Source organism: Camelus bactrianus, chromosome 17 (genome assembly GCF_048773025.1).
Source record: "Camelus bactrianus isolate YW-2024 breed Bactrian camel chromosome 17, ASM4877302v1, whole genome shotgun sequence".
NCBI classification, from domain to species: domain Eukaryota; kingdom Metazoa; phylum Chordata; class Mammalia; order Artiodactyla; family Camelidae; genus Camelus; species Camelus bactrianus.
In genome coordinates, this window is record NC_133555.1 from 28,042,442 (window position 1) to 28,068,586 (window position 26,145).

The following is a 26,145-nucleotide window of genomic DNA, read 5'->3' on the forward strand; positions in this document are numbered from 1 at the left end:
GGGCGTTTGGATGTAAATCGTAGGGGGCCTGCTGCCCCCAGCAAGGCGTGCGTCTGTGGGAACCAGAACCTCGAATGACGACCGCATTGGGGAATTTGGAGCGGTTTTAACTTCTCCCGTAACGTTTTTCGTCAGAGACCATGAAAGAGGCCTCACTTTAGTTTCCTCAAATTATAACCTTCCCAACCCTGCCTGAAACGTCCAGTCTCCCCTCTCCAGCAAAATGGTGCTGCCTCAGATGCCTGCGAGGTCAGAAGTTGTGTCGTTAACTGGCTTTCTGGTAAATTCGTGGACAGTCGACTCGAAAAGATTTTTCTGGGAACGTGGATATCGGTATGTTCAGTTAAAAACGTGGCTTTGTTACCATGTCATCAGTTCTTACCCGGCTTTGAAGGGCCGACTCACCACAAATTAGACATACATTTATTTTAAATCACAAATGAAAACGTCTTTTGAAAGTCAGGGTACACTGGTGAATTATGTTGGTAACTGATTAGCATTTCTGATAGATTAAAAAGTTTTGGAAGAAGATTTAAATAGCTTCTTCGGGCTCTAGTCCTCTTTTCAGGAGAGAAAAGTGAAGCTCTATTTCTAGAACTTGGTCTGGATTAGAACTCCTGTCTGTCTGTCCATCTTCCCCAACCTCACACTGTCTCATTTCTCTGTTTTTTATAAAGGAATCAGTGTACAGAGAAAATGGCAAAATTACTAGTGTCTTCTAAAAATCTAGGCACGAATCCCACCAGTCCATCTCATCTTCATTCAAGAAATAAAAGAAATGCTGAGTAAAGATTGTTAGTTGCCTGGTTCCGCAGATAAATTGGAACAAATCCAGGTACAGTGGAACAACCTCAAATACAGCAACTGGAATAGATGTTACATATTTTAAACTAAAATACTAGATTTTTCCCATGATCTCTTAAAGGAGAGGTAAAATCAAGCTTTAAAAGTTTTACCAGGTAGACTTGCAGTATAGTTTCACCTGATTATCCTTAGTGTTATAAACTTTCTTTTTTTTTTTTTGTATATATATATATTTTTATTGAAGTATAGTTAGTTTACAATGTTGTCAGTTTCTGGTGTACAGCATAATTCTTCAGTCATATATGAACACGTATATTTGTTTTCACATTCTTTTTCATTATAGGTTACTACAAGATATTGAATATAGTTCCCTGTGCTATACAGTATGAACTTGTTTATCTATTCTATGTATATTAGTTAGTATCTACAAATCTCAAACTCCTAGTTTATCCCTTCCCACCTGCTTCCCCCTGCCCCTGTAACCATAAGCTTGTTTTCTATGTCTGTGAGTCTGTTTCTGTTTTGTAAACAAGTTTGTCTTTTTTTCAGATTCTACATATGTGATATCAGATGGTATTTTTCTTTCTCTTCGGTTTACTTCACTTAGAATGGCAGTCTCCAGGTCCATCCCTGCTGCTGCAAATGCCATTATTTTAAATTTTTTATGGCTGAGTAGTATTCCATTGTATAAATATACCACAGCTTCTTTATCCAGTCATCTGTTGATGGATATTTAGGTTGTTTCAATGTCTTGGCTATTGTATATAGTGCCTCTGTGAACACTGGGGTGCGTGTATCTTTTTGAATTAAGGTTCCCTCTGAATATATGCATAGGAGTGGGATTGCTGGATCGTATGATAAGTCTGGTTTAGTCTTCTGAGGAATCTCCATACTATTTTCCATAATGGTTGCACCAAACTACATTCCCATCAACAGTGTAGAAGGGTTCCCTTTTCTCCACACCCTCTCCAGCATTTATCGTTCATGGACTTTTGATTGATGGCCATTCTGACTGGTGTGAGGTGATACCTCATTGTGGTTTTGATTTGCATTTCTTTGATAATTAATGATATTGGGTGTTTTTTCACGTGCCTATTGGTCATTTGTATGTCTTCATTGGAGAATTGGTTGGTTAGGTCTTCTGCCCATTTGTGGATTGGGTTGTTTGTTTTTTTATTAAGTTAGCTCTCCTCTTAGATGTTGATCAGCTAGTCACCCTCTAGATAAGAGCTTTAGTTTTTGAAAGGTGGTTTGGAGTTTGTTCTTACACAGTATTAATGTTAATGTTACAGTCGCTTGGATATACCCAGCATCGTACAGATCTCAGCAACACAACTCTGATTTTTGACATTTCTTTCCTACTCTGTCAGCACAGTGGCATGCAACCTGGCTCTAAAGACAGATTTTCATGGTAAGTGACATTCCTGGTTAAACTGATTAGATTATGAGTGAAGGAGAAGAAAGGCAGTGGCAATTGATAAGAATCAGGAGTAAGTGACAGGTAAAAACTAAGTGTAACAAAGAGAGTAATTATATGGTATAACTGAGGGGTTTGGCCAGATAACTTGGCCAAACCAAATAATTCCGATGAAAAATTCTCTTAGGTATCTGAATTATCTGGGTGGGGTAGTGTCATCAAGTTAAATGGTTTCCTTTTTTGTATGTTATGTGCAAGTAAACTGTATTTTTGTAAAGGAGGCTATTGTATTATCAGAGAAGTGCAAGGAATTCTTGCCAGGCTCAGTTGATTAAAAACAAAAAAAGCAAAAACAAGTTGATATTCAATTGGATAAAGAGGCAGTTACATCAAATTATAAAACTAGAAAGAATCTTAAAAGACTTTCTATTTGGATCCTCTAGCTTTAGGCTATTATGCACTCTGCTCATTCAGAAAAATGAATGTATTTCCTATTTTAAAACGTCTTTAAAGCGGCAGAATTATAGTCTCCTTTGGAAACCAGTTTGAGTTTCATCAGCTTAAGTACTGTACAGTTGACCAAACTCAATTGCTTTTATACAGGAAATGAGGCTTCTTCAGATAGTGCCTCAAGGGTTACTGGAGACTCACGTGTGGGTAGCATAGTAAAAACTTTGGCCAGCTCCTTAATTTTATGGAAGGCAAGTCAGGATTAAACGACATCCACCAAAGAATTCTTTGAGACGTTTCACACATATAATCCATTAAGAAGTTACACATATATAATTTACAACGAAAGGACATACAGTCTTGTAAATAGATTTGTTAATTATTAGTCTCCTAAAATTATATTTGATCTGCTTGTAATTAGGTTTTTACATGATACTTCTTGAAGTTCTGGTCTGCGGTCTATAATAGGAAAGAATGCAACAACCCAAATGACACTGGTGCTTTACTTTTCAAAGCTGTCCCCCTAGGCTAGTGGTTACCAAACTCATGCACACGTAAAAGTCATCTGGAGAAGGTTGAGCCCAGCTAGAAGATTCTGATGCAGTGGGTCAGACAGAGATAGAGCTGAGAGTCTTTCCCAGGTGAGTCCAAAGCAGATCATCCTCAAACCACATGTTGAAAAATTCTATCCAAAATGGAAAATAGCCATTTCTCTTTCCTAAATAACATTGTAGTTTAGAAAATTTAGAAAGTCAAGTAAACACTTAGGAAAGAGTCTTTGGTTCCAGCTCAAGATGGTGAGAAGGGCACCATTTCCAGAATCACCTAGAGAGCTTGGAAATACTGCTACTTACAGATATCCCCTGAAAGTCTCCATCAGTCTGAAATTCTGGGGGAATTCATACTCCTTTTGAGAGTCTAATGTATAGTGCAAATAATCCTGGATGTTACCTAATAAATCACACATTAATGAGACTGATTTTAACAGGTAATTCTATTGTTTTCTTAACATCCAGGTGAGATGAGCCAAATTCAAGAAATGAGTATTTTAATTGGTAATTTGGGAACCTGAGTCATTTCCATCTACTTTAAAACATTTGAACCAGTGGTAGGGCACGGGGAAGCTTTGGGCAATTGGAGGGTAGAATCAAAAGTTCTGAGGAATGTGTTGCAAAAGGAGGTGGGTGGGCAGCAAGGACCTACCAATTCTTCAGTGTGCCACTGCGAATGCCTCTCTGGCCTTTAACCTTAATGTTGCTTTTGCTCTTTGCCACCGCAGCCTTAGATTCGTGGCTAAACCTTAAATCCTTAGAAAGGCAAATTCTGTAGCTTCTACTTTCTTGACTGTGAAAAGAATAAAACTTTTATTTCTAGGATAATTGTATATGCTTGTTTCTTTTATAGTTACCTTAATTCTTTTTTGGAAGATGAGAACATTATAAACTAATTTCTTTGACTAAGCCAAGAACTTTGAAACCAAGAAGCATCACTTCTGTTTCTGTTGAGAAGTAGTTGAAAGCATAGGCATGAGCTCATGGACATGGACTGTGGAGCCAGCATAGCTGGCTTCGAATCCTGGCTTCACTCTAGTAGTTCTGTGACTGTAGTCAAGTTACTTAACTTCTCTGTGTCTCTATTCTGTCATCTGAAAAATGGAGCTTAGTGTAGAGAAACTTACATGATAGACTTGTGAAGATGATTAATACGCTTTCAGAATAGTGCTGGGCATAATAAGTATTCAATAAAAATCAGCTAGTTATTCTTTTCATTATTTACTATTAAATATTAAATATTTTAATGCTTTTAAGGCAGCATTCATTTTATTCATTTTTCCTTCATCATATCTAAAGAAACAAATATTTTCTAAGTCAGAAGATTGTCCTTATTATGTTAGAGAACCCTGATACTGTTTTACATAGTATTACCATTACCCTTGCTACTGTTTTATCACTTTGATTTAGGGGCTTTTGTGACCAAACCAAAAATTTTTAAATCAATAAATATATATTGTGATATTCTGGAAAAGTGGTGTAGGTACCAAACCAGCAAAGGCTATTACCCTGTTTTTGTTTTTTGGCTGTGGGAGGAGGAGCGATACCCCAAGGTTAAGACAGAAGACTTTCGTAACACTCCTACTCATCAGAAATTCTGGGGAGCAACAGGCAGGCAGTAGAGAAGAGACTGCTCTGAAAGAAGCCAATATGTGCCATGACTGTTTAATCATTGAAATAATTTTACTTTTTATAGAACCACAGAGGGCAGTAAAAAACAGAGCAACTGAGGATTGATTAAACCATACTGTTTATATCACAACTAATAGAGGTAGGTCTCAGAGTTAATCAGCACATCCTTCCAAGAACACTAGATGGTGCTCTGAATTTAGTTTTGGGGTTCAAACTACATCAGGAAATGGCTGCCTTCATTCAACAAATATTTATTAGGTAATAAACAAAATATTAAAAAACCCCTGCCCTTGTGGAGCTACAGTTTAGTGGGAATGGTAGGGAGAAAAGACAATTAAAAAAAAAAACGTTTAAGTACTATTAGAAATACAGTGTATTAGAAAGCGGGAAGTGCTATGGAAAAATGGGATGAGGGGGCAGTTGCAATTTTAAATAAGCTTGTCAGAGTGGATTTCATTAAGAAGGTGACATCTGAACAAAAACTTGAAGGAGTCACTGGAATGAGCAGTGGGGACATCTGAGGACAAAGTGTTCCAGGAAGAGGAACCAGCAGGGCAGAGGCCCTAAGCCCTAAGACAGGAGTGGCTTGGCTCATTTTAAGAACTGTGTAGACTGAATCAGGGTGGCAGGAAAGGAGGGAGCCTAGGGGAAGAGTCTGGTGGGGACGAGGAAGAGGAGGCCAGATCATGGACAGCCCAGTGGCCTATGTGAGGATTTTGACTTTTATTCTGATTTCGGATAAAAACACCTTTAATAGAGATTGGGATTTGAAACAAATGTTGGAGGAGTTGGATGAATTAGTGAGATGAGATATAAATTCTGGGCAAAGTAACGTTGTCTTAAATAAACTTGATACTTTATGAGATATATTGATTTAAAGGAAAAAGTACATCAGTGGTTTAGCTAAATCATATTTTATGTACAGAGTCAAAAGTAATGTCTTAATAACAGAAGACAATGATTTCATGTAAAAAGAGATATATAGTTTTTCCCCTTCTCTTTCTGAATCATTCAGTCCTAAAGGCCTTAGGTGGGGCCAAATAAAGTAGGAGTCTATGCAGGGTGGGTGGCCCACGGGGCCCAGAATGGGTATTGGAGTCCAGCAGGGGTAATGAGGGCATCCACGCAAAAGGGGCACCCTGGTGTGGGATGGAGAGCCTGTCCAAGATGAGGAGGACATCTGCATAGGGGGGTGTCAGAGCTCAAGATGGATAAAAATGGCATTTTGGTGGAGGGGCAGCCCATAGGCAGCAGGATGTTGGAGCAAAAGTAGGGCGAGGGTGCCTGAGAAGGCTGTTCTGGAGTCCAGGCATGGTGAAGATGGCTTTTGTGCAGGTTGGGAGCCCGCTGCAGGATTTCAGAATGCAAGGAGTGTGGGGAGTATCCATGAAGGGCAGCCTACTGTGGGGTTTCAGAGCACCAGTGGGGTGAGGAAGGCATCCACACAGAGAGTGGTTAGGTGTGGGGTGTCAGAACACCAGCAGGAAGAGAAGGGCTTTTGTGCAGGGGGAAGCACCTAGGACAGTCTTCCCTAGAAGACTAAGGGAATTTTATTATTTATGTTTACAAAAGTAGAAAAATAATGAGTCCACATTGTTATATATCTATTCATCAGTGATAATGAACCCACATATACCTGCCACTCATCACTCCAATTGAACACTCATCAACATTTTGCAGCACTTGCTTCAGTTATCTGTTTTCTTTCTTCTTTTCCTGAGGTACTTTAAGTAAAACCCAGACATCCTGAAATTGTACCTGTAAATACCTAAATAGAATCTCTTTTTAAAAAGCATTTAAAAAAATGTAACCATAATCACATTATTTCACCTAACAAAATTAATATTAATTACTGTCTTAATCATGAGTTTCATGAGGATAGAAATCATTTCATCTCCTAGGTGCCTAGAACATCCCTGATACATGCTGGAGTTTAATAAATGTTGTGATTCAAAAGTCAGCTTTTAAGTTGATAAGAACCATAACATTTATCCTCCAGAAACAATGTTATAAATAACAATCAGGTTCTCAGGTTAACTGACAACTCTCATTTAATCTGCAATGATTAGATTAAATGGCACTAACGTGTAGGCCTGAGCCCCTGGGAGCCCTAAATCCTAAACTATTTTATCTTTGATTATTGAGTCTGGGGGAAAACCTGAGGCTAATTTAGCCTAGTCCTGAGTTTTCTTGTTCCCACTGTCAACCCTCGGAGGACATAAGGACAAGGGCTAGACTGGGTGAGAGTGCTCATTGGTAAAGATTTCTTAGAAGGAAATATGGCAGCACCCACCAAAAAAATTAGTACATTCTTCAAAGAAAAATTTTCAGGGACATACTAGTTTTGCATGTGTGCTAACATGTATGCACAAGATACCTATTGCTATAATGTTTACTATAGTTTAAAAAACTGGAGACAACCCTAAGTGTCATTATCAGCAGTATAGTTCAGTAAATTATGGTTCTTCCACTTGCTGAAGCACCAGGCAGCTTTTGAAGAATGAGATAGAGCTGTGTACATGCTGACATAGTGTCATGTCACTGTGTGGGAACCACACTGAAAAACAATATATATGTCTGACTCCATGTAGATAAAAATGTGTGTGTGGGTTTGTGTTTATCTACCTCTTTATGTCAAGGCATTCTAAAAGACAAGAGAAGCACTAAACTGTTAGTATCGGTAGCCAGTAGGTTGGAGAGTAAAAATGGGGTAAAACTGAAGGATACTCTCGTATTTTATTCTAGATACCATGGTATTAAATGAATCTTTTAAAAATAAAAAAATGCATCTGTGTTTTGGATGACTTTATATCAAATTTTTAAAATCAAGGGCTTGATATATGCCAGGCACTGTACTGAAAATAGTTTTAACTGATTTGAAAGTATAAAAATATGAAACTGTACTCTTCTGAGATTGAGAAGAACAAATGCTGAGATGTTTTTTAAATGTTATAAATAAATGAACTTATTTAACAAACCTTTATTTAATATCTCCCATGTGATGGGCACTGTGATGGGTGCTGGGAGAGAGAGAAGTATATGTGGAAACAGTTTCAACTCTCCTGAACCTTGTAATCACTGGGAAAGATACCATGCGCCTCAAGTAACAATGGCTGATAAGAACCTTAGTAATGATAGAGCGTCACAGATGTGAACCGTGGCTCAGGATTTTTAAATTTTAAGCTCAGATTTTTCAAATGAATCCCTCATATCACTTTTTATTAAGCTTTAGTTAGAGAATGGTATAACACCTAACTTGTGGATTGCCCTGGAGTGATATATACTTCTCAGTTTTTACTTCATCTTGTACATATAGATGTTTAAAATACAGACTGTTCAATTTTACAATTCCTAGAATCTCTTCTCTTCAGTGTCAGTGTGTCAGGCTTTTATGTCTTATATCAAAAGAAGTGTTGAAAGATACTGAGAATGTATCATATGCAAGGTTTCACAACCTTTTTCTTAACTGATCTGTACACTTTGATGTTTATATCATGAGATCATTGGTGAAGATGTTACAGAGACCATTAATTGATAAAGTCAGTAGAAAAGGGAATTTAAAGACAGAAAACTTAAGTCAACTTCAGTTACCACTTGCTGGTTGGTGACTTCTGCAAGTTACAACTGAACTCTCAGTTTGTTTTCTCAGCTACAAAATAATAAAGGATTTGTCAAAGAATTAAACAAATATGCTCACATGCTTTAGAAGCTATATAGCACTATAGGCATTTTGTGTTTGTGTTCATTATAGCATTTATTAGAAACCAACAATAGGAGGGAGGTATAGCTCAAGTGGTAGAGTACATGCTTAGCACACAGGAGGTCCCAGGTTCAATCCCCAGGACCTCCTTCAAATAGAAATAAATTAATAAACCTCATTACCACCACTACCACCCCCATTAAAAAAAAAGAAAGAAACCAACAGTAAATATTGTATTAATGGTGAAACACTATTCTCATGTCAGGAACAAAACTAGGATGTCTGTTTTCATCATCACTATTTTCAACACTGTCCTGTACTTCTAGACCAGAATTGTCCAACAGAACCTCCTGCAGTGATGGAAATGTTCTCTGTCCTATCTAATATGGTAGCCACTGGCCATATATGGCTACCTAAATTTAAATAAGTTACAACAAAATTAAATTTAAAATTAAATTGCACCAGCACTTGCACTAGCCGCATTTCAAGTGCTCATTAGCCACATGTGGCTAGTGGCTACCTTGTTGGATGGTGCAGACATAGAACATGTACATCATCTTAGAGAACTTTATTGGATTGGAAGTTCTGTCTACAATTATATAATAATGTTTAATTATAATCATATCTATCCATCCACCAATTCATTTTATGTTTTATACATTTTAAAGTTACAGACATCAATATACTTCTCCTCTAAACTCTTCTGCATGTGTATTATCATTAACAATAGTTCAATACTTGCTTATGTTTTAATAGATAAATTTTTATATACAGTGAAGTGAATAAATTTTAAAGAGTATTAAATAATGAGTATTGACAAATGAATACAACTGTATAATCCAAACCCCAGCAAGATATAAAACATTACCATTACCCCTCAAGTTTCCTGACTCCTCTTCCCAGTCAGTCTCCACCTCCAACTCTACATTCTGTTTTTTTTCAGTATGAACTAGTTTTGTCTGTTCTGGAACATCACATAGGTGAAATCATACTTCACGTATTCTTTTGTATAAGTCTTCTTTGACTTAGCATAATGTTTTTGAAATTCATCAATGTTGTTGCATATGTGGTAGTATATACCTGTATATTGCTGTATTCTATTATATAATTATACCATGGTTTACTCACTTTCCTGTTGATAGACACCTAGTTGTCAGTTTTGGCTATTGTCTATGGAGCTTCTATGAATATTCTTGTATATTGTTTTGTGGGCATGTTTTCATTTTTCTAGGAATTGAACTGCTGGATCATAGCATAGGTATATGCTTAATTATTTACCTCTAATATATGGAATTAAATTGATTTTTGTATATTTACCTTTATACTATATCTTTGCTAAATTCACATTAATTTTAGTAGCTATTTTGTAGATTTGTTAAATTTTTCTGTGTAAACAATCATGTTATCTGTGAAAAGAGACCATTTACGTCTTCCTTTTTGACCTGTATGACTTTTATTTCTTTTTCTTGCTTTATTTATTGCACTGACTTAGATCTAATATAGTGTTAAACAGAATTGCTAAAAGTGAACATCCTTGCTTTGTTCCTAATCTTAGGGAGAAAGCATTCAATAATTCACCTTTAAATAGTACGTTATCTAGTTATTTCTGTAGCTGCCCTTTATCAGATTGAAGAAATTACTTCTAATCCTAATTTATTGAAAAAAAATTTTAAGTTACGAAGGAGTATTTTTCTGCATCTGCTAAAGTGATCACGTGATTCTCTTTTTTTTCCTGTTAATATGATGAATTACAATGATTGATTTTTGAGTTTTAAACCATCCTTGTTTTTCTGGGAAAAGCCCCACTTAGTCATATTGTATTACCGTTTTTATATATTTCTATATTAAATTTGCTAGTATTTTAAGGTTTTTGTGTCAGTGTTCATGAGTGATATTTGTCTATTATTTTTTTTGAAATTTTTTAAAATCAGAGTTACTTAGGCCTCATAAAGTTAGAAAAGTCCTTCCCCTTCTATTTTCTGAAAGAATTTGAGATTGGTGTGTGTTTGAGACTTTTTAAAAAATGTTTGATAAATCTCACCAGTGAAGTACCTGGGCCTGGTGGAAAGAATTTGATAACCAATTCAATTTCTTTAATTGGTATATGACTAGTCATACTTTCTGTTTCATTTTGTCTCAGTTTTGGTAATCATATGTTTTTCTAGGTTCTTGTCTATTTCATATAAATTGTTGAATTTATTGGTATAAAGTTGTTTATAATATTCTTTTTAATATCTGTAGTCTCTGTAGTGATATCACCTCTTTATGCCTAATATTGGTAATTTGTATTCTCTTTTTTGTTCTTCATCATTCAACCTAAAATTTTCTCCTACTCCCTAGTTTTTTCTTTTTTAATTGATGGAACCTTACGTATAAATTATCCAGTGCTCCATAACAAATGAGCCAAAGTTTAATGATTAAAATAGTAGTATTCATTTAATACCTCTCACAGTTTCTGTGTCAGGAATTCAGGAGTGACTTGAATACACAGTCCTATTTTGGAGTCTTCATTGAGATTGTGGTCAGATATCAGTTGGGGATTCAGTCATCTTGAAATCATTATGAAGGCTTGACTGGGACTGGAGGGTTCACTCCCAAGTGGCTCATTCACATAGCTGGCAAATTGGTATAGACTGTTGACAGAAAACCCCATTTCCTCTACATGTTGGCCTTTACACTTGACACGGTGGCTGGCTTCCCCTGGAGAGAGCTATCCAAGAGACCAAATCAGAACCTGTAGTTACTCATAACACGTAACACAGGCAGCTGCACATGGTTGCTTTGTTGTAGTACATGTCTGCTGATGATAAATTCTCTTAGTTTTTGTCTTAAAATGTCTTTATTTTGCCTTCATTCTCTGAGATATTTTTGTAGGATATAGACTTCTTGGTTGAAAAGAGGGTATTTTTGTTGGTTTGGTTTTGGTTTTTTTCTTTTTTGCAGTTTCAGGATGTTATTCCATTGTCTTCTGACCTCCATTATTTCTTAATAGAAGTTAGTCAAATCATACTGTTATTCCCATGTATATAATGTGCCATTTTTCTCTGCATGCTTTCAAAATTCTCTCTTTATCTTTAGTTTTCATCCGTTCAACTATGATGTACCTTGGTATAGTTTTTCTTGTGTTTACCCTGCTGGGGTTTTTTGAGCTTCTTGAATCTGTAAATTTAGGTCTTTCACCGAATTTTGGGAAATTTCAGCCATTATTTCTTCAAATATTTTTTCTGCTGTAGTTGCTCTATTTATCATTCTGTAATTCTAATTACACATAGGTTAGTTTTTTATATTGTCTTACAGGATACTGAGGCTGTGTTAATTTGACTTCTAGTGTTATTTTTTTCTATGTGTTCTTATTAAATAACCTTTTTTTTAATATGGCTTCAAGTTCACTGACTCTTCTGTCATTTCCAATATACTGCTAAGCCCACCCAGTGAATTTTTTATTTCTGATACTTTATTTTTCAGTTCTAGAAGTTACTTTTAGTTCTCTTTTATGGTAAACATCTCTGATAATGTATACTATTTGTTCATTTATGATCATATTTTCATAAATGTACTTGAGTATCTTTACAATAGTTGCTTTTAATCTTTGTCATCTTATTTCAACATCTGTATCACTCCTGGGAATTTCTCCACTAATTGCATTTTCTTGTGAATATGGGACACAGTTTCCTATTTCTTTGTTAGTCTAGTAATTTTGGATTGAATTGTAGACATTCTGAATGATATCCATAGTCTCTAGATTCTGTTATATTCCTCTCAAGAGTGTTGATCTATCTTATCTATCTTTCTTCCTTTGGTTTTATTTTGTCAGGCTATGCTCTACCTCTAAAATCTGTCTCCCTTATAGTTGTCATCAGCTGAAATTTCTGTTCAGTCATTTTAGTGTTAGCTGAGATGTTTGGTGTTTTCCCTGTGCATGCCCAGTTCAGCCATGGATTTGGGCAGAATTTGGGGCCCTCCTCTGTATCTCTTTCCTTCCTAGGCTTCCCTGTCACTTTCTAGCTGCTGTGGTCACTCTGGACTCTCTCCTTTGATTTTTTTTAAGTCAGAAAGACCATGAATCATCCCACATAGTGCTGATTGGTGCCTGCCTTCAGACAAAAAGCCGTAAAAATGAGTAACTTATCCAGGGCTTTTCACTTGTTCCAGATTCTCCCCCTCTTCAATTTCTGCCAGCTTTTGGCCAGTTTCCAGTATTTTGGGATAGTTTTTAAAATATTTTGCCCAGGGTTTATAGTTTATATCTTTGGGAGGATAGGTACAATAGAAACTACTTGCCATTACTATAAAGGGAACTATAAGGGCCTTTTTTAAAGGCAGAAACCATAAAGGGTAGTATCAACATATTTTACTATATAAACTTCGTATAACAAAAGACAGCATCAATAAAGTAAAAATGTAAAGGGAAAAATGAGGAAAATGTTTATTATATATGCCAAAGAGTTATTATCTTTAATATATGAAAAACTCTTAATTCATTAAGAAACAACAACAAATCACCCTGATAAAAAATGATCTAAGGACATGCTATGGTCTGAATGTTTATGTACCCCCAAAATTCATATGTTGAAATCCTGCTGCCCAGTGTGATAGTATTAGGAGATGAGGCCTTTGGGAGGTGGTTAGGTCATGAAGGCAGACCCTCATGAATGGAATTAATGCCCTTATATAAGAAACCCAAGAGAGCATCCTTGTCCCTTTCACAAGAGGATACAATGAGAAGTATGCAGCCTGGAAGAGGGCCTTCACCCAACCACACTAGCATCCCCAATCAAAGAATTCCAGCCTCTAGAACTGTGAGAAATAAGTTTGTGTTGTTTATAACTCACTCATTCAGTAGTATTTTGTTATAGCAGCCTAAAAAGACTAAGGACATAAACCATCATTTCAAAAAAGAAGGAACACATTTGGCTAATAAACATAGGAAGAAGTAAATGCCAACCTTATTTGAAGGAATGCAGAAGGAAACAATGAGATTCTTTTACCAGTAAGATTGGCAAGAGTTTTTAAATGTTTATAATAACAAGTGTTGGCCAGGGTGTGGATAAGACACCCTCATGACTGTGTCCAAAATGCCTTTAACTTATCTACTGAGTATATATCAATAGTTATATATATTTTTTTGTTTTATCAAATGCATTTGGTTCTTTTAAAAATCTTCCCAGACATTCCTGATAATTTCTTTCTGTTTGTCTCTATTGATGATTCTAACTTTTAGAATCCTTAAACTTTCATTAATAGCTATTACATATTCTATACCTGATAATTCTAGTATCTGAATTTCTTCTGGATCTGTGTTAGTTAGGGTATAGACTTGACTGCTATAACACAGAGACCCCAAATCACAAGACAGACGTTTATTTCTCCATCCAAGTACATAGTCCAGTGCTAGAATAGAAAACTCCAGTTCCCAGGGGGAGGGTATAGCTCAAGTGGTAGAGCACATGCTTAGCAAGCATGAGGTCCTGGGTTCAGTCCCCAGTACCTCCTCTAAAAACAAACAAATAAACAAACCTAATTACCTCTCCCCTACCAAAAAAAGAAAAAAAAAACCCTCAAAAAAATAAAAAAATTAAAAAAAAAAGAAAAATCCAGTTCCCAATCAACAGTGTTCCCAGCTCCCTCTCTCTTTTATTATTACACTGCTGTCCTTAACACTTCACCACCCACTATCCTGTCCACAGTCCAAACAGCAGGAGAGAGAAAATGGGAACAGGAAGGGCACAGCCCTAAGTTTTAAGAGCAGGACTTAAAAATTACACCCATTGCTTCTGCTCACATTTCATAGGTGAGAAGTCATAGGATCATACCAACATGTAAGACAGTTTGGGAATTGTAGTTGTTAACCTTTACCTAAAAAGTATAGTGCTACTGAAAAGTGTAGAATAGATATTGTGAAACAACTAGCAGTCTCTGCCACATGGTGTAAATCTCGTTTCTGCTAATTTTCTCTTGTGTTGTCTAGCTTCATGTGCTTGATGATCTTTGATTATGAGTTTATATTTGCTTGCTTTTAATCTGTGGGAATCCTGTGGACCTAAATTTGGGAAGCTTTCCTCCGGGGAGGATTTGGTCTGCTTTTGCCAGGAGCCAATGTTGAAGGTCCTGACCTGAAGTGAGGGTCTTCAGTTCAGCTCTCCTATACCTACTTCCAGCCTGAGGGTTAGAATCCTGGTTTCCGTAATGCTAAGTGTTTTTGCCCATTTGGGTGACCTCATGTTTATTGCTCGGTTACTGATCACTGCTCCCAGTTCTGATTTCAGTTCGTGGTTGTTGGGTTTTTGTTGTTTTCTTTGGTGAACAAATAAAGTTTCCCTTACTTGTTGGGATCCCAGCAATGCATTTGAAGGTATGTTTTAGCATCTAATTGTTTTGTAGTAGAAAGGTCTTTCAAGGAATATGGCCCAGGATGTTGCTAGACCAGAAATAGTTCATTGACTCTCCAATTTACTTCAAGTCTGGCTTTTTTCTCTACCCATCCAGCTTGCCAAAGTTGCCAGTAACCGCCTCCTTAACAAACCTAGTAGATACCTTTCTGTCTTCTTACTCAACCTCTCAGCAGCATTGACAGCTGACCTTTCATTTATTCTTTGATCTAGTATGAGCCAAGCACTGTTTTGGATGCTGGGGGATGACTAGCACAGACAAAAACCCTAAAGACAGAAAACAGACAAAAAATAGTAAACACAATAAGCAGGTATGTAACGAGGCATAAGATAGTAAATGCTTTTAACGAAAATTGGAGCAGGGCAAAGGACATCAGGAGTCCTGAGAGAGAGGCTGAAATTTTTAAAGAAGCAGAAGAGTAAGCCTCATTGAGAAAGTGATATTTGAGGAAATACTTGAAGGAGGTAACGAAGTAAACCATGATGTTACGTGAAGAAAGAATATTCTAGGTAGTGAAAACAGCCAGTGTAAAGGCCTGGGGCAGGATTGTGCCTGGTGCTTTCAAGAAGAGCAGAGGTCCAAGTGGCCGGAACAGAGTAAGCATGGGAGATGCAATACGGGATAAGATCAGATAGAAAAAGGGGGCTGGCATATCATATGGGACCCTGAGGGCCCCTAAAAAGACTGACTGTTACTAAGATGGGAAGCCATGTTTTGAGCAGAGTTGTGACATGAACTGACTTATTTTTAAATGATTCCTCTGGCTTCTTGCTGTGTTGATTAAAAAAGCCATAAGGGATCAAGGATGGAGACAGGAAGACCACTTGAGATGCTATTGTAGTCACCCTTCTCCTTGACCCTTTTCCCTCTCTTGGATCGATTCCATATCCCCAGATTTTTCTCTTGCGTTACTAGCTGTTTCCTTCTCCAGTTTCTTCTCCAGCACATCTTCTCCAATTTCCAAATGTTGGAATACCTCGGACTTGGTCCTAAGATCCTTCTTGTATCTAGTTCCCTTCACTGGGTGATCTCCTGCAAACCTCTGGCTTTTAATGGTTTTAAAACTGATGATTTGTGCTGGTGATGCACAAACTTAGAGATTCAGCCCTGAGCTTATAGTCATAAATCCAGTAGCCAACTTGCTATCCAAACTGGAACACTTCATTTCTCCCCAATTATTTCCTCCCCTAGTCCGGCCTTTTACAACCCAGTAAGTGACACTATATTTGCTCAAGCCAAAAAACAGTCATCTTTAATGCCTCTCTTTCCCTTATTTCTATATTCAATCCATCTGCAAGATGTGTTTTTCTATCTCTGAATGAATGAGCTATTTCCTCCACAATGCTGTGTGTCAAACCCCCCAAATCTCAGTGATTTAAACAATGAATATTTACTTTTCTCATTCATGAAATTGCAGGTCATTTAGTGTTTGACTGAATTTGCCTGGGCTTGGCCTACTTGACTGTAGGCTGCAGGCTGCAGGATGGGTTGGGGTGTGCTCCATGTGTGTTCATTCTGGGGCTCAGGCTGAGCGGTGGCAGCTACCCCAGGGATGACCATATGGTGATGTCAGAAGCTCAGGAGGGCAAATCAGTCATGCTGGCACATTTCAAGCTTCAGCTCACATCACTTCCCATTGGCCAAAGCAAGTCACGTAGACAAGCCCAAAGCTAAGGGGTGGGAAGGACACTGTATTTACTATGAGGCCACAGCAAGAGTGGTTATATAATATACTATTGACGTTGAAGAATTGGAACCAATTATTCAATTACTCAATCTCCCACAGCCTCCTGAAGAATTGTACCTCTCTCCAAACCCACTGTTAGCCATCATCTCTTGCTCCTAGACAATTACCTGTTTTCACCACACCTAGAACAATGCCTTGCACGTAGTATATGCCCAGTAAAAAATGTATTGAACAAACAACTCCCAACTGATCTTCCTTGTTACACTCATCTGTCTCTAGTCTTTTTCCACACAGCAGCCAAGGTGAGTGTTTAAAAACAAGTTCTGTGATACAGAAAGGAATGTATTTGGCCTTTGTCCCGAGTTTAGGTACACAGCTACTAAATTTCTTGGAATTTCCTGAGTAATAAGAGCGACAGAAGAATCTTTCATTCTAATAACACGGTTCTTGGTGGGCTTCTAGATAGCTTTAAAATGGGGCTGGTCGCCAGAAAGAGCAAACTTAGATTAGAGGCTTATAACTTTCAGCCCCACCTCCCAACCTCAGGGGAGTGGGGAGGAGCTGGAGATTTAGGACAATCACTGATAGCCAGTGATTTAATCAATCATGCCTATGTAATGAGACCTCCAATAAACCCCCTAAGGGACAGGTTTCGGAGAGCTTCCAGGTTGGCAAACACATTGAAGTGCGGGAAGGGTGGTGTGCCCAGAGAGGTTATGGAACCTCTGTGCGCCTTCCCCCATACCTTGCCCTCTGCCTCTCTGCCATTTGACTGTTCTGAGTTGTATCCTTTGTAATAAGCCAGTTAATGTAAGTAATGTGCCTTCCTGAGTTCTGTGAGCCATTCTAGCAAATAATTGAACCTGAGAAGGGGGTCGTGGGAACCCTGGGTTTACAGCTGGTTGATCGGAAGTACAAGTGGCAACCTGGGACATGCAGCTAGTATCTAAAGTGGGAGCAGCCTTACGGGACTGAGCTCTTGGCCTGTGGAGTCTGTACTAACTCCAGGTAGTTAGTGTCAGAACTGAATTGTAGGACGCCCTGTTGGTGTCTGTAAAAAATTGGAGAATTGCTTGGTATGGAAAACCCATAACACATTTGGTGTCAGAAGTACTGTGAGTAAAAACAGCTCAGACTGTCATTTGAGTCTCAGCTTAAAACCCTGCCCTAGCTCCCCTTTGCACTTGAACTCCTCACAATGGTCTCTATAAAGGCATACGTTATCCAGCCAGGTCTGGCTCTCCAAACAATGGCGTCTGGTACTACTCACTTCCCTCTGGCTAACTGCCTTTTTCTTCCTCAAATATTCCAATGCTTTTCAGCTGCAGCAGCTATACTTGCTGTTCCCTGTGACTGCAGTGCTTTTTCTCAAGATCTTGGCATACTGGTTGTCTCCTGTCCTCAGCTTCAGCTAAAGTATCACCTCCTTTGAGAGGCCTCCCTGACCATCGATACTTACAGACCCTCTCCCCACTCTACACCCACCCTCCTTATGTTTCATCACCGTCACCTTGTTTATGCCTTTCGATGAGTTTACCACTCTCTAAAATTACCTTGCTTTGTTCATCATTGATCTCTAGTGCCTAGAATGGTGTCTGGCACATGCTAAGTTCTCTATAAAAATTTGTTGAATGAATATATGTGAAAACTTTTCCTCTACATTTTCAAAGTATCTTTTCTATCTTTTATTTTCATCTACTCATCCATGTATAAAATGGTATTTTGTAAGTCCAGATCAAACTAACTCAGGAGAAATGAAAATATTATAAAGTCCTTGTTGATAAAAAAGAAATTGGGGACTGGCGTTGCTTCAGCACATGTAGCATCCTTGTAACTTGTGCCGCTAGGGCATTAATCTGTGGGGTCAAAGGTCTAAGTGAGGCCACCTCCTGCCTCCCATACTGATGAACCAGCTTTCCTGGCTTCCCTTTTTCCTTTTCCATTCTTACCATTGTTGTCTGATTAATGTACAAGATAATTTACTTATAAGTATTGTTTGTTGCCTGTCTCCTCACCCTCCCATCCATGACACCACTGTGACCTTCATGGGCACATGAAGGCAAGTATCTTACTCTGTTTTTTCTGATACTGAGTAGATGTTCAACCAATTGTGGAATGGATGGATGGATGGATGAATGTTTCAAAGGAAAGAAAGAAATCTGCAAGGTTCTGAATCTCTTTCTCTTCTTCAAGTGTGCCCAGAGTAAGGTCACCCCCACTGTTGCACAGTCTACCTCCCAAGATGCTCTAGGCGAAACCTCTTTGAGGTGTAAACGTTTACAAGTTCTTTCATTCTCAGGTTGGCTTTACTTGTATATTTATAAATGCATCTTGTGTGCCTATTGATATTTTGTGTGTGACTCCTTTCTCCACTCTAGAGCTTGAATAAGGAGGAATTTAGCTCAGTATTTATGACATCATGACAGGAAGTGACATCATGAAAGGGAAAAATCTGATGAAGCTGAGCTCCATCCTGTAGAGGTTATTACCTCTGTGAGCACAGACCACTTTTCCTCTTCCATCAAGAAAAGCCCAGGAGTTGTCTAAATGCTGGGCAAAGCTGAGCACTTAAATTTATTATCAAGAAGGTCCTGGAGGAAGAGGAGCAGGGGAGTACAAAAACTAAGAAAGTATCCCAACTTTGGTGAGGAGTGGCTGCTTCAGAATCTTCCCAATTAACAGCTGTGTTTCTCTTTTAATTTCACATTTTCCTAGGACGATGAAATTAAAATACTCTGTTCTTGCTTATTTTTTCACAAACCTTATTGTCCTCATGAAATGTCCACATGTCCACAGTCCCTCAAAAGATCAGCAGAGGGAAATTTTTCTTTAAAAGATGCAATAGACAATGCTTTTTCCTTTGAAACAACTGTGATGGAAAGAGAAATTCTTCCTTTCGTTTGAATAGTCATGCTTTTAAGTTGCTTGGAGGTGGTTATGTATGAATCTTCATATAAACTTGTACCTCTCTCATTTAAAAGAAAAAATGGAAAAAAAAGGGAATTAGCTCATTAATTATTTAAAATACTTGGTGCAACTGTTCCTTATGAATTAATGCAGGCACTTGGAAGACAATTACACTCGGTGTTAATAACATTGCCAACCTTTTCCAGTATGCTGCACTCCAAATTCTATTGTGTTTTCATTGACAACATTCACTATTACATATGCATATGAAAAACAGGCATTTTCATCAGAATTACTGTAATAGCATTAAGAGATTATTATTTTTTTCCAATTTCTTTGGAAGAAAAGTCACTCAAATTAGATTATTTATTACGTGACTGCTCTCCTATCTGGCCTGTATGTTTAGGTAACTAGAGTCCATGAAAGTGTAAACTTCAGAACAAAAAGCATGATTTTATACATTAATGATTTCAAATAAAAGAGAAGTGGTAGTTTGTGCATCACTTCTTTCGAGAAAGTTAAGTCTGTGCTCTGCTTAGGAGAGATAACACTTTTTGTCCCTGTAGGTGGCCCCCCTGGTGTAGCCATTAGTTGCTAATTACTTGCAAACAAATAAACAATTAACTCCTGAAGCTGCTGGCTGGGCCAGTGTTCATTGACATGCTAAAACTTTCTAAGACGGGATTTTAATTAGTGACGTTCTAAATCCAGCCCCCTTGTCAGCAGAGCCATAAGGTGAACTGCAGGAAGGTCCCAGCCCTGTACACGTGGGGCACAGCCAGCCTGGGAGGCTCCGAGAGGCTAGAGCCCAGAGCCGCAGCTCTGTGCAACCCACACGAAGATGTCTCCCAACGTTCAGGAAGGTGCTCGGCTTGGGGAAAGCAAGCCCTCACCCTGCTCCTTTTCAATTGAGAGCATTTTAGGACTGGACCAGAAGAAAGACTGTGTTCCATCAATGAAGCCTCACAGGCCATGGGCAGACACCTGCGGCTCCTCAGGTATGCCACAGCTTAATTTTTAAAATTCTTTGTTATTCGTTTGCAAGATTCAGTTTGGCCTTTTAAAAAAAAAATACATATATATATATATATATACTACATAGAGAAAAACTGCAGTTTCATCTAGTTACATAATTGAAGTATCTAGCACTTTTAATGTCTCCAGCTGAATCCTATGGGAAATTAAGACTATCAGCCTTAGACCCAAGCGGATATAAAATTCACTCCCAGGAAATTCTAAGAACCTTCATTTACTTTGGAGGATCTCTGTGTTTGTCACATCAGATATTCTAAATCTCTTTCCACTGAAAAGTAAATGACATTTGGAGACCAAAAGTGTCCTCTATCAGCAAAACAGGTTTTCATTTTTGTTTGCTTTTTGGATTTTAGTTGATGAGAGATCAGTTCTCCTGTGAAACCCAGAAGAATTCTACTAGGAAAATTAAAGACAAGTTCCTGAAATTATTTCTTATAAAACTTTGTGGAATATAGAATTGAACATCTAAGATGGGGTTTATTTTTCTGTTTTTAGGGAAAGATGTTAACCTACGTCTACATATCCCAAGTCTTCCTAATGGGACCTCGTTACCTTGTACTTTGGATCACCCAGTGCAAGAAGAAAGAGTTTCGAAATATGAAAATTACCTTTCAGCCTCAGAAAGACTTTCTTTGAAAAGAGAGTTGAGTTGGTATAGAGGCCGAAGACCAAGAACTGCTTTTACTCAAAACCAGGTAGGAAATTTTTTCAACCAGCAATCGTAATACAAAGGCTTTAGCTGACACGCTGTTGGGCAAAAGCCCATTCACTGTGGGACCTCAGCTTAGAAGCCTTATTAATGAAACAATAAATTATATCTTTTTTTTTGTAACAGTTTCTGGATAGTCATTTTAAAAAAAAAGGTATACAGATTAATTGCTCAAGATTTAAATGCAACTATTTTGCTATACAAATTAAAGTCTTATTTTATGATGACACTTTAAATAACTGTTTCCTTGTTCTTAGATTGAAGTGTTGGAAAATGTCTTTAGAGTAAACTGCTATCCTGGTATTGATATCAGAGAAGACTTAGCTCAAAAATTGAACCTAGAGGAAGACAGAATCCAGGTAATTTTCAAGTTTAGTTGTTACTTGTGGTGATTAAAATGTTAAAAATAATAAAATAATATTTCTGAGATATGTTTTATTTTTCCTTAATTTTAGATATGGTTCCAAAATCGGCGTGCAAAGCTGAAAAGATCCCATAGAGAATCACAGTTTCTCATGGCAAAAAAAAATTTCAACACGGATCTCCTGGAATAAATAGAAAACTAAACATGTGAGATTACCTTCCAGTTTCAGAACATGAAGAATCAATGGAAATATCAAGTGTTAAAAATGTGTATTTTCCTTTCTGCATTTAATCTGAGTACTGTCATTTTTTTCTGAAAATATATTGTAAATAATTACTGTTATACCATGGTACCTATTATACTTGGACACTCTTAGTTACAATAAAGGCCTTTACTATATATTTTAATAAACATTTTCAGAAAAAGCCAACTATTTTTGTGAGCAAATTTAATCTAATAAATCAATTTGCTAAAATCAGTAAACTCATGAGTAATTAATTTCACAAGCTGGATTCCATTTCAAAATAATTCAAGTCAAATAATCTAAAGAATGGCACAAAGATGAGATTTGTTTAAATAGATTTGTTTCCTTCAACTGCATTTTGAAACATGATTATACTTAAATACAGAGTATGATTTATTCATGAATCTTTCATTTCTCTTGATTCTGTCATAAAGCAGTGAGAATTTCTCACCATATATCAGTGTAAATTTTATAGCATTCTAGTTTCAAGTTGTTGGGTTTTTTTTAATCAAAGTTATTATGCCAAAGTAGAGATATAAGATCATCAGTTGTCATAGTCATGCCATTAGTATTGCATTGCACAGCAGAATTGAGCTGCAAATGCACATTTTAAAATATTTTCCTAGTCCCTTTAATGTTGTGTTTTACTTTCATTCATCGAAGTGAGAATGATCATCTGCCTTATACCTGTTTCCAGTTTAGTGATTTCCAATCAACTGTATGTTTTGTTATAAGTAATATGTTGACGGAGGAGATAGGGTAGCCATCCTTCCTTTCGTGTGTGTTCTAACCTCGTCACTGGAAATAATCAGGGCACTTTCTGGGACAAAAACTATTTTCTTTGCATCTGTCATTGTACCTGTCAATGAAAGATGGGAATAGAACAAGGTGCATCACAAGGGAGTCCTACCAGTGGACATCTGTGTATTTGTTTCCCAATTAATGAATGGAAGGCCAGTGAAATGAGCTGGAGGACTCTGTTTCTTGTAAGCCATATTTCAGCTTTGCCCTTTAGGACTGAAATTCTCCCTTGTTTCCCTTTTCTTTCCTTCCTATTCCTCTGCCCTTCTTTTCTCTCCCAGTAATGACCAGAATAGAAAGTTCTTGTTGAGTTACTGAATCTATACCCATTATATATTTTTCTTTTCTTTTAATTGCATGAGAAAGACTAGAGGGCTTTGCATCTTATTGCTGAGGAAAAGTAACATGACTCAGATTTTAGAACTTTTAAAAATCATTTACTGAGAGCACATTTAGGGTAGAGAGCTCTGTGTCCCAGCAACTGGTCAGCAATAAGCTGTGCTTTTCCAGCTGTAGTGTTGCTGAGACGGAGAGGGAGGAGGGAAAGAAGAGCAGCAGGGAAGTAACTGGAAGGCCAGAGGCAATTGTTTTCCAAGGAAGTTTCTACTGTCAGACTGCGCCGTTTTTTCTCATATAAAGAGCTGCTCTCATTAACATAACATTTGAAACACCGTTTATGAAATACATTAGCCACAGTTTATCCACCAGAAGCCTTCTTTGCTCTTCATTAGATTTCCCTGAAATTTGGAGAACTGGAAGCCACCAGGAGTGGCTTGGAGGGGAAAGGGTCATGTGATGGGTAAACTTTTTCAAATAGCCATTTATTTTAATCCCAAAGTTCGTATTTACAAACTGTAAACAACGCAAGCCGTATAGAATTAGAGTAAAACCCCCTCAAATCTCATCCTTCACAGATAACCATCATTAAATATTTGTGTATAAAAGCACCTATATATGTATACCTATACACACACACATACGTATTTGTTGTTTTTGCTGTTATTTTTTAAAAATGCCATCACACTTAACAGTCTGTGCCTCTTTCCAACATCTTGCAGTTTCAGATAGCTCTGCCTCCTTCCTGTTGTTTGCTTAGTTTAGCAAGTCCTGTGTATAACTATTTCACAACATTAATATTTAAGTATTTTTGAACAAGTACTTGTCACAATTGATTTTTCAAAGAGTAACCATAGTTTATCTAGAGTTTATCTAAAACCTAACCCTCAAGTCTGAGAAGTGTGAGGATTCTGTATAAAATTATAGACTTAAGGAAAAAACGAACCAGCTTCACAAACATTGATCCACAACTAGTAATGCACTTAAATTATTTTTTAATTATAAAAACTGATCATACCTGTAAAAAGTCTGGTGAGGAAAGAAACATGGTAACTCTAGAATATCATTATCTTGGTATTTTCCAGTGACAATTTACTATGACTGATTTATGTGGTTCTAAAATGTATGTGTATAATTGAAATAAACTGTGTTTATAACCAGTTATGTATTTATAACTGAAATCATTTATGAAATGGTTCATTTATAACTGAAAAAAGTAACATGTAGAAGTCAGAAAAATATAGGGTTTATAATATTAAAAAAGTATAAATATAATATGCACACCCTTTTATATTTTCAGATACTTATAATATCACTAAATATTGTAAAGTGAGTTCATAGCATATGGGAATATTCAAGAAGTAAGATAACATATAATAATAACATTGACCACTAGTGTATTTCCCCTAAAATCATTTCCAGAAACCTTAAAGATAAAGGCTGATCTTATTAAAGGAAATAATGAGTTAGTAACTTTTTTTTTTAACAATTACAATTACAAGTACATTGGTGAGAATATGATACTCGGGGAAAACTAGACTTTAATTTTAAGGAGAAATCAAGCAAGATGGACATGGAAATGAAAACCCAAGATAAAATTATCTTTCTCAAAACACGCAGACTCTTTCTAATCCACAGCTTAACTCTGCTCCTGGTAATTCCAAGCCTTTGTCTCCATTAATGCCCAGGACAAGGTGAACAGTAGTAACAAATCAAACTAATGCAGTCAGGCTAATACCTGGAGCGTCTCTATTATCTGTTGACTGCCTAAATAATGTTATTTGGTCTCCTGTAATGGCATTTGTCTCTTGTGAAGCCAGCCAGACAAAGCCCATCACTAAAGAGTACTGGTGGAAACAATGGCTGAATGTGCTGGTGGTCAACTTTTGAGTTAATCAGTGTTAATAGCTGTTTTCACCCCCTGCATCTTATCACACATTTATGTGAGTGGCATAAATCCCCCATTACCAAACCAACACACAGCATCAACCTAGGCCTTGTGCTTACTTCTAAGCACAGGACTCTATTTACTTGATGTGGGACCCAAATCAAAGTATGATAAATAGAGATTTGCTATCTCCGTTTCACTGAGCCCCATAGAACTAAACACCCCCCACCCCCACCCCACGGTCCTTTGGCTAAATTAATGCTCATTTTGACGGTTCTGTCTCCTGCTGTGGCACCAGCCCACAGCAGAAAAGCAGCCAAAGCAGTACTTGGTGGCTTCCCCTTTTCCATTTTCCTCCCTCCGATTTTCTTATTCCCACCCTTTTCCTTTTTCCCTGCTAGTGCCTTGGCAAGCCTGTTGATGTCAACCAGCATTACTGAGTCTGACAAATGAACTTTCAGCCTAGAAAGTTTATTGCTTGCCTTCAGTTTAGTAAAGAGTTAGCAACATTTAGGAACTTAGTGTTTGTTCTCTTCTTCCAGTCCTTGGATGGCCTAGTGGGCCATCTCCTTTGTTTAGCATTTTATGACTGGGTGATTTCAGTGAAATAAATGATATCATAGTTTATGTCCTATTTACCACACCATAAGCTTGCAAAGACCATGCAACTATTATATCTGGTGTTGGTCAAGGAATTGCATAACGACTTGTCATTTTTATAAGGCCCGACCCCTATTTGGTGGTTATTTGTAGGTTTGTGTATGCCACCAGCATGGCTTTCCTTGATCTCTCCTGTTCAATCAAGTCAGTCAGTCAAAACATACTCATTGAAGGCAACCTAGTAATGTAGTCAAGAGATTGCGCTAGAGTCTGATCACCTGGGTTCAAACCCCAGTAGCTAGTAGCCTTTGGCCAGTTACTCGAGCTCTTTGAGCCTCAGTTTCCTCATCTATAAAATGGGGATAATAATGAGGCCTATTTTATAGAATAATTGGGGGAATCAAGTGAGATAATGGATAAGACTTAGACTAATGCCTGGCACATATAAAACCCTCAGTTAATGTTAGCTCTGGTTATAATCATGTGCTAGGGAATATAGAAGAAGTAAAGGAAGTTGTCTAGAACAGTGTTTTCATGTCTGGAACAATGTATGGTACATAGTTCTCAGTCAGTCATAGAACAGATTAAAACAGTTCTTGGTCTCTAGGACCTCACCATATGGTGGAGAGA

At 37.4% G+C, this 26,145-nt stretch overlaps 2 protein-coding genes across 7 annotated transcripts in view; both read left to right on the plus strand.

Annotated features, from left to right (window-relative positions):
• The first annotated feature begins 192 nt into the window (after positions 1-192).
• HESX1 (HESX homeobox 1) lies at positions 193-24,187 on the plus strand. 5 transcript variants are annotated; one of them, XM_074344634.1, is made up of 7 exons: positions 193-333; positions 2,097-2,215; positions 3,187-3,312; positions 20,265-20,536; positions 21,069-21,268; positions 21,540-21,641; positions 21,738-24,187. In XM_074344634.1, the coding sequence occupies exons 4-7, from the start codon at positions 20,380-20,382 to the stop codon at positions 21,834-21,836; spliced, it is 558 nt and encodes a 185-aa protein (XP_074200735.1). In that variant the 5' UTR covers positions 193-333; positions 2,097-2,215; positions 3,187-3,312; positions 20,265-20,379; the 3' UTR covers positions 21,837-24,187. The 5 variants fall into 5 exon arrangements, with proteins under 5 accessions (XP_074200735.1, XP_074200734.1, XP_074200736.1 ...); XM_074344633.1 differs by lacking the exons at positions 2,097-2,215; positions 3,187-3,312 and having other exon boundaries at positions 194-333; positions 20,250-20,536; XM_074344635.1 differs by lacking the exons at positions 2,097-2,215; positions 3,187-3,312 and having other exon boundaries at positions 194-333.
• The window catches only part of IL17RD (interleukin 17 receptor D), a 155,563-nt gene continuing 129,612 nt past the window's right edge, over positions 195-26,145 (plus strand). For both annotated transcript variants that reach the window (XM_074344622.1, XM_074344623.1), the window contains exon 1: positions 195-333. The gene's annotated coding sequence lies outside the window, so the exon portion shown is untranslated. The remainder of the gene's footprint in view (positions 334-26,145) is intronic.